General features: G+C 40.9%; 1 protein-coding gene across 2 annotated transcripts in view; it reads right to left on the reverse strand.

Moving 5' to 3' along the window:
* The window catches only part of DIP2A (disco interacting protein 2 homolog A), a 168,037-nt gene that overhangs the window by 26,941 nt on the left and 131,633 nt on the right, over positions 1-9,463 (reverse strand). For both annotated transcript variants that reach the window (XM_019523286.1, XM_019523285.1), the window contains 7 exons: positions 8,339-8,475; positions 7,352-7,432; positions 6,072-6,199; positions 4,674-4,788; positions 3,260-3,461; positions 2,588-2,697; positions 2,090-2,170 (listed from right to left, as the gene is read on the reverse strand). In XM_019523286.1, the coding sequence (XP_019378831.1) occupies positions 2,090-2,170; positions 2,588-2,697; positions 3,260-3,461; positions 4,674-4,788; positions 6,072-6,199; positions 7,352-7,432; positions 8,339-8,475 (854 nt within the window). The remainder of the gene's footprint in view (positions 1-2,089; positions 2,171-2,587; positions 2,698-3,259; positions 3,462-4,673; positions 4,789-6,071; positions 6,200-7,351; positions 7,433-8,338; positions 8,476-9,463) is intronic.

Genomic DNA, 9,463 nt, shown 5'->3' on the forward strand with positions numbered 1-9,463 from the left:
ATCTACTAGGTCCCTTCCGACCCTAAATCTATGAAACTATGAAACTATTGTGTCTTTGTCATTACAAACATTAGACGATTCAGCATAGGGTCTAGCTGAATTTTTTTTTTTTTTTAAACAAACAAAACAGCTTAAAAGTCATTTTGTTTGAAATCGAGGCAATGACAGCAGCTTTAAATCAATAAATATAGATTCATTACATCAGCAGGCAGTTAAGCATCATACCATATGCAGCACCATGCTGAAGCAAACCTTGGTGGGCGCAATATGGACAAACCTCTACAGCCAACAATATGCATCTAGAATCTCTCTGATATAACCTTTGATTTTCTCTGCACCTGCCTCTTGTTTCCTCAGTGCCTGCAGACCAATTATTCTTATCAGGACACTATTTAAAGGCCCCTTACCTTTATAATTAAGTTTCCTCCCACAATTTTAACCAAGTTAATCAAAACTTTGTTTTATTCTTGTTTTAGTACTTACCTCACATTTCTCATAACTACATCCTGCATTTTGTTCCTGATTATTTAAAATCCCATTTCTTTAAATGTTTTCTTCATTCTTCTATCTTGGACAATAATTCCAGACCTTAACAGACTGGGTACATTTTCCTTGCTAGCTAGAAATATCCCTAGGAGACCTTGCTCATGAATGTGGCCATTAAGTTTCATTTTCACTAAACTTTACTTCAGGGAGGAACATTAACATGGTGGAGTTCCCTGATGGCAGTAAGAACCTCTGGAGGCATGCTGAACATTGTACAGAAGTAGCAAATGTACTGTAACATTTGGATTGGGGTACAGGACAACAGCAGATTCAGCTGCATCCATCAGTTAATTTACAAGCATCTTGCTGTCAATGTAAGTCCCTCCAATAGTGTGACTTTTACCCTGTTGCCTACAGCTTATCCAGATGACTTGTTATTCCCTTTTATCTCAACACTTTTTTTGTCCTTAAACAGAGTTATTTAGACTAGCAGCAGCAATGATCTTTTTTTGAATACCTGGACCATGTTTAGGAACTATACGAACACATAGTAAAATATCCGTAGCAACTGTTCTGTGATACAGAGATTTCCATCAAGTCAACATCCAGCTCTGTCCTACCTGATACTTCTAACCCTCCCCACTGGAAGTAATAAACCTCAATAGAAAAGCACATAAGACAGACTTATTCCAAACCAATACATTTCTATCCATTCCTGCTGTAAAGGGCCAGTAAGGACACGTTGATAGAATTTTTTGCTATAAGAGACCCAAAGATAGCTTACCTACTGAACCACAGATTAGTAAGGGCCCATTTGGACAGGTTTTCTGCTCTGCAGCTTAACTTGTCTGCAGACATTGTATTTGTCAACAAGATGTGGAGGATTACAGAACACATCTGGAATCAGCTGCTATATAACCACTGCTTTCCAACAGCATGGATGCGAGCCTGCTTATTGAGATAGCTGATCACTAGCTTGCTATGAGTTGCGGTAGTGTCAAGCAGACCCCAGAGCTCTGAAATATTTGCTTGAACATGTTCCAGTAATCAAGAGCAGCATCCCTAAAGGAAGCATAGCTCAGTGGGTTATTAGAGACGGGCACCATTGGTCAGAGTGATCATGGATCCAGCAAGACTGGAAGAGGACTTTACTGGATTCCCTGGATTCATGGTAGTCTTTGTTTTCTCCTTTAATCGTCTTCCTGTCATCACTCTTGGTCCCCTGGTGAGGAGATTCTCCAAGTTCAGCATTCTTGTACTCCTATGCTCAAGGGTATGGAGGGGAACTGAGGCTTCCACAGAATCTCCAGCACAATGTGGACCTCCAAATCTGGAAGCAGCTCAGTATGGAAAGAAATGCACCTGCTACAGCTTTTTTAATCTAGACAGAATGCAGACTAAGCTTCTAGAGAGTGAGCAGAAGTATGGATAGTTGAAGCAGTTAATACCCTTGCTACCTGCCATCATGAGTGGTTGCTCCATCATCAAACAGCTTGGCATATTTTAAGGTGTAGTACAGAGCCTGTCATTTCCTATTTTCATTCTCCAAAATCTAAATGATCCATCTACTGCGTCTGAAAATGAGACTTAAGGTGCATCTTACCTTGGAATTCAGCAGTAGGAAGAGGGGGTGATCTGGAGTTGTCTGGGCTCGCCACTGCAGAACATCAGCTAAGTATAGAAACTGAAACAAAGGAAAGATAGCAGAAAAGTTTCAAATTCACTTAAAATACCCTACACTAGTGCTGACCAATCTATGGCATGCATGCTACAACTGGCACAGGCAGCCAGTATGCTTGGCACATGACGTGGGAAATGGGGGCCAGTGCTGGTTCAAAAGTTTGGCCCTGCAGAAGCTATGGGGGTAGATGCCACCAAATTCAGTGTTTCCATGTTCTGGTGGCAATGGCATTTGGTGGCACTGGGTGATGGCAGTGGCTAATTACAGTGGTACTCTTATACTTCGGACTTGTGGCACAGCTACCAAAAAGGTTGGCCACCACTGCATAATGCTCAGCTTCAGCAAGGTACCATAACTGCTGACCCATCACGAGCAGTCTGAATGAGATATTGGACAGAGTCAGAAAAAGCTCAGTGTTACCTTTCTTGCCTGGTCATTATCCTCCAACTGGGTAACATCTCTCCCTGAGGCTTGTGCAATTCTCTTTCCAGCAACAAGGTTGCCTACAATCATTGAAGCTGGACCGACATCTGAGGTCAGCAAAATAGAAGAGAAAACCAACTTAATGAAGCCATTCAGACTGACAATTGAGCACATACATTACCATAAGGAATGCATACAATATAACTTCAAAAATGTAAAGGGTTGAACTCAAACACCTCAGACAGGAAAAAATACAACCTGGTAACAATTCCATACTTATGGCTTGTTTCTGAGGTAGCAAATTTTGGATTGCAAAGCAACAAACTCCAAGGCATGACTGCAGCTGACAAACACACCCACGTCAGCTTTAAACTAGGTATCATAGGTACCACTAACAATACAGCTATGGCTACATGGAACTTAGCGTGGGTTAATTACACAAGTACTAATGTAGGACAGTGGGTAGATTTGGCAGTCTGTGCTAATGTCTATGCTACCATGACTATATTGCCAAGCAGTAACCAAGTTTAAAGTACTAGTTTAAAAGTACTGTACAAGTACTATACTGTAAAGTTCTGTACAACATGCAATCACACCTTGGACTGCAGTGTAGATGCATCCTTAGAGAGACAAACACAAAAACTAAGCTACATATTATGGTCAACTCACCTGGCTGCTTTTGTCGAGGTTTAGGCAAGTTGGTAACACAAGTATGTGGACACATTAAAACATTGCAAGGATGCAGAGCACCCTCTAGAAAACGCTGTTTGGTTTCTGATATATGAATTCCTCCAAGTGGAGCCTTTGGCAAAGTGTTAGCAGGCACTAAGGCAAGACAATACACACCCACTTGGTGAATGCTGTCAATTGCCTTGAGGGAAAGAAAAAAAATAAGACACTTGTATAAATGTAGAATTTAGAACAGACACTCAAAATGCAAGTAATTTATAACATCAGATCTTTACTAGTAAATCATGATGCAAGTAAAAGTGCATTCTGCATTCACTGAACTCATAGGAGTTTGTGCCATGACTTCAATGGGAGCAGAAACAAGACCCAGATTTTTGCTTTTGCAATCTAGCTCAAGGTGACCAGCACACCAGTGATAAGGGAAGTTCCTAAAAAGTGGGTGAAGTGCAGAAAGGTCTCAAAGACCAGAATTACATCACAACAGGTTTAGCATGTACGGTACAGCCACAAAAATACAGCAGAACAGAAGCCATGGAGAAGAAGAGGGGGAAACATTTTGCTGCTTTACAATCAATATCTGCTCCAGTCTGAGAAAAAAATCTATAACAGATGCAGGTCAAATTTATTTCTATGAAAGGCATCCTTATTGTGTATACTTGTAAAAAGATGATTTAGAAAGCACGAATTTTGGTAGAGACCACCAAGTCTTCCTTAAACAGCCTTCTTCTGAGGCTTAAGCAGCATTTCCACTTAAATTGTCCTTCTTAGTTCTTTCCTTCCTCCCTTCTCATTTTCTGATCCTTCTGCCATGTCTCCTCTTTTATCTTTTGTGTCCTACACCCCCTTCAGGAGTGACAGAGCTACTTCATGTTTCCCTGACTAATAATAGGCAAGGTTACCTAAAGTAGCTGCTGACTTAGGGGTGATCAGGGTAGGCAAAGACCACTCCTGAATCACAGAAACCACATCTGCCAGTGTTAAGAAATTTCATGTAATATGATGAAGCAACCAATTTACTACCAACTGGTTGCAGAACATTCTGAAGGAGAGGTCAGTTTCTGATACTTTATAAGCTCAACAAAATGTTTTCAGAACCAACTAGACTGAAGGACAGTAACATAAATCAAGACAAAAGTATTAAAAAAAAAAAAAAAAAATCAGCTGTCACCTGCAGGGATTTATCAACATGAACTACAGAACTTGTCTTCCAAAAATAAACTGGACTTAAAAAATGCCATTAGCTAAGATCCCCCAGATATATTCAGAAGTGAGCTTATCAGAGCTTTATGTCATTTGAATGGAAGTTTTCTTATATGGGAGTGGACGCTCTGTGGTTCTCATTTGATACAATAGGCCTTATTCATCTGGAAAGAGAAAGGACAGATCTGACTACCTGTAGAACCCTGCTCATCCACTGAAAACTATCCTCCTCTGATGCATCGGGGCGCTGTTCTGCCACAAGCACTATTCGATCATCATGCAAAACGGTCACAGAAAACACTGCTATCCTAAAAACACAAAGGACAGAAGAATGATAGGACTGAAAAAGATGCAACAAAGATGAACATAGCATGGTTTTATCATAATATGGAAATGACTGCAACTCCCAGAGATACTATGTTTTCCACATATACAAGCATTATTCGTGCCAGGTTACCACAAAATCACTCACAAGTTTAGGACAAGAGCAAGTCTGATTTTAATCTCTCTCTCTCTCTCACACATACTTGAGTGAATTTGCAATTGCTGAAGTGGTAAGTGTGCTATCACAGACAGGTTCAAAACATGCAGGAGCTGTGCAAACTTTACCTGTAACTGTCATGCATATTAATTCTCACTCGAAACATCTAGCTACCGGTTCACTTTTGAAAGAAGATAAATAACCATGGCAAATTCCTGGATGGCATGTCTGGCAATATCTAGACTGTTACAAATCACTTTTTAAAAGTTAAAATAGCTACGACTATAGGTCTTTCCAATATAAAACTAGTAACTCCTCAACCAGGAATATGCTAATTTTTACAAACAGTACATGAATTGAAAGTAGTAAAAAAAAAAAAAAAATCAAGAAGAAACTATGCATTTTGCTTCTGCAAGCAAGCAACAGTTCCACATGCCACTGCCACAGCTGCAGTTAGCATAGAGACTTGAGATTAATTTAAGGGCAATAAGGATGGAGGTATAGAATGGTCTTTGAGGGGTCCTTCAGCAGTTTCAAACAATCCCTTGTTTGTTCTTTAGGATACACTGAAAAGTTGACCTAACAGCACAGGCTGCCCTAAAGGGAGGCAGAAGGCTGGATCTGTGTGAGGACAATGAATGCATCATATGCTCATGTTCTCTAACTTTTGGGGAGAGTTGCTATTTAATTTTATTTGTGTTTTACAACTTATGTTAAGGTGCTTAGGGCTCTGGACAGGTATTTGTTCTTATTTTTAAAAATAGAAATAAATAAAAAAAAGATGAAAAACGGTAAGGAGAAATTTTGAAAATGAGGTTTTAATAGAAACCTACCCACAGCCACCAAGATTAATGATTTTATTACATTAAGGTACTTTAAAGCTATTTTGAATCTGTTTTAAATAAATTAAATTTCATACTTTTAAATGTTCATACTTTTTTTTTTTTTTTAGGTTATCAGGGAAAGTCCCATTTTCATATTCAAAATACTACCCCACCAGCATTTTTCCTTCAAAACATACATCTAGAAATTCCTGTGGAAAACTTCTGACTGAAAATTTATGAAATATCTGAGCAGCAGAAGCTGGGAAATAAGTCTCAATGTATTTACCTTCCTCTGTAAACAAACTTCATTGGTTCTACTGCCAGTGCTGTGGCTACTACATCATCCGCACTGTGTCTGCGGCCACTCACTGTCATCAGACCATCCAGTTTTCCTACCACAAACACCAAATTGTCCTGAAAAGATGACAGAATTTGAAACAAACAAGCAAACAAACCAAAATGCAAAGCCATAAGTCCTGGCAATATAAAAATATTGTTTTTACTCAAATCTAAGATGAGGGTTTTTTTCCTGCCCCCAGTCACCATGACAGGGGTGGGGTGTCTTAGATTCAAGTACCAGCTCGGGGAAGGCATCTGGTCAGTGGCCCTGGACTTGGGGCTGAAGCCAGAGTGGAGCCTCAGCCTCCTCTGGGCTGGAACAGTTTGCTTGGCAGGGGAGACTGCAGGGAGAAGGGGAAACCTACAGCCTGCACCCCACATGCCTTGCCCTCCATGCCTGTACCTGCGCCTCCTTCAATCCCTTGCTCCCCCTGCTGCCAGGCTCCTCTGCCCCCCAGCTTCCTCTTCCCTTCTTACTTTCACTTGCTCTAGTTCATCCAGCTCTGACCTGGTCCAACCAGGAGCTGCTGCCACTTCTCCCTGGCTGGGCTGGGCCTGGATGGGGCCATGGCTGCTACTGATTGTCAAGATCCAGAGCACAGCTGCAGCAGAAGGCAAGGGAGGGGGAGGAGGCTGCAGGTGGGAGCGGTGGGGTGGGGGTGGAGGGGCGCATGGTGGGGGACAGGCATCTGGCCCCTCACCCCTTACTGCTGCTTTTCCACCACAGCAGTTGGGGGGATGAATTTAAGATGACCTCCCACTAATGAGATTCTATACATGGAAAATTATATTGTCTTAAATTTGAAGTAATCTTGGATTCCGGTAAATACAGTTATCCTATGGATAAAATAACGATACTGGATAGATTTACATGAGGCCAACATTCTGATGGAGAATTTTGTTCAATATAGTTGCTCTCACATGGAAGGGGGAAGACAACTGCCAACACCAGGCTGCATTATTCAATACTTCTGCATTCTTCACCTCAATAGACTTGCCTGCTTTCTGGCTTTGAAGTGAGAAGGCACCCCCCTCTGGAAATGCAAAGTGTTAACACCTGTTATTCCACCTCTAGTTTAATTTATTCTGCAAACTGTCATACAAAGTAATACTGCTCTGCACTTATTCTCTTTTTCCAGTCCTCCTACATACTCTATACTGTACTGTATTAATTGAGTGGTTCTACTTCTTGAGGTGGCTGGAGTAAGACTGCCCTTTCATACTTACAAGACCAACAAAGCCAAGCAATCCTGTTCTTGTAAAGGGTTGATCTGAAACAACCACTCCTGCAGCTGTCACTGGAATGGTCTGACAAAAATAAAGATAAGGTATCAAGATACTCACCAAAGCTGATTTATTATTTACTGTATAAAAGAAAAATTGAATCATTAAACCTTCCCTGATCCTGATGGTAACCTCCTGTCATAGGCTCTTAAGAAAGTAAGGCTCAAAGGGACCTCTCAAGGTCATCTAGTCAAGCCCCCTGCTTAAGGCAGGGATCATTCTTGGCTAAATCATCTCAGTCAAGTGTCTGTCCAACCTGTTCTTGAAAATGCCCAGGGATGGAAATTTCACAGTTTCTCTAGGTAGCCTCTTCCAGTGCTTGACAACCCTCATAGTCAGAAAGTTCCTCTTAATCTTCAACTTAAATTTCCCCAATTAAAGCTTGTGGCCACCACTCCTAGTTGTGTTCTCCACAGCCACACCTGCACAGTGGGTTTTTTTTTGCTATTCTCATTTCATCCTCTATCAAACCTTTTCCAAGCAGTTGGACCATACTGAAATTTAAGTGAATAGTCACCAGAGTTATACACTAATGTACCTGAAATTCTTTATGTAACTTTCCATAGTAGTAGTTTGTTAACAGAGCTAAGATGAACACACATATGAGCATGATTCTAGAACATGAAATATAAAAAAAAGATACTAATACTATTTCATTGGTTAAAGGAAAAACAAATTTCAACAGTAACATGCTACTGGAGTGAAGGGAGGTGTATTTTGCTTTAGCTTTCATTAATATTACCCTTTAGCCCAAAACAAATAAACAATTAAACAAACAGACACACAAAAACCCAGAAATTGGAAGAAGAAACTGGAGCATGCCCATAGGAAGAAACTGACACTATTCTGCTCATCTACACAACTGAAAAAAATCAAAATGTCTTTTAGGAAATATTTCACATGGCATGAAAGTTACAAAAAGACACAAACCTCAAACACATTCTTGGTGATTCCAAGGAGACCATAGTATGCTGTCCCAGTTGCCCCAGAATTCACACATATTTCACCAACTTCATCAGTCTTACATAGATGAGGAGTTCCATCCACCTTCACAACACATACATTAGCTAAAGAGACAGAGAGAGCGAGCAAGCACATAAGTGCAAGAGAATCATCAGTAGGGAAATACATTCGACTAAACTGTTATATACAGAGCCTGATGTTGCTGAACAGGTAACACCATGAAATAAATTTTAATATGAAATAATAACAACACCATGAAACAAGTTTTCATATCAAATCAGCTAAACCAGAAATTTTGCAAAGCTTTTTTTATGAGATTTTTTTCAGATCAAAATGCTTAAGATTTATGATTTGTCTGTTGTCCACCTGAGCCTTAAAAACATTTTGATAGCCTGAGGCTGAATTTTTATATAGCTTCTGAGCCTGGTCCACTGCAGATATAGACTAAGACTTGTGTTGACAATGCAAATACAAACATCAAAAACTTTTCCACACTCACCTTCCTTTACCTAAACTAGAATATTGGCTCTAATAGAAGGGGATGTAACAGATGAATTCAGATCTACCTTTGGCTTCTTCAGAAACTATTCACTGGAATGATTATCCCCATTAACATGTTTGGAACTACTCTATTTACTTGAATTTAAGATGAAGTTTTTTTTCTCCCAATCACCATGGGAAAAAGCCCCTTGTCTTAGATTCACATACAAAGCCAGGAGGCAGGGAAGAGAGGGGCAGGTGGCTGCACCAGCTCTGACAATGGCCACAGCAGCCTCCCGCTTTCCCTTGCGTTCTGCAGCTTCTGCTGCCTCCCCACCACCACTTCCTCCCATTACTGTCAGGTGCAGCTCAGAGTGGTTTCCAGTTGGATTCCCTGCCATGCAAGAAGCACATGGAAACTGTCCCGTGTCTAGCCAACCAGCTGCGTCGACACTACTGCACTGACTGCCCATCCAATCAGCCACACTGACACTGCTGCACGGCCCAGCAAGGGTGAAGCTTGCACGTGCTTTGCTCCTGGAGGGAAGCAAGCCTGAGCAGCATCTGACAATAGGTGGGGGGAGGGAGGGGAAGAGATTGTGGAGAGTAGGG

This window comes from Gavialis gangeticus, unplaced genomic scaffold (assembly GCF_001723915.1).
Source record: "Gavialis gangeticus isolate Ggan-Ray unplaced genomic scaffold, GavGan_comp1, whole genome shotgun sequence".
Taxonomy (NCBI): domain Eukaryota; kingdom Metazoa; phylum Chordata; order Crocodylia; family Gavialidae; genus Gavialis; species Gavialis gangeticus.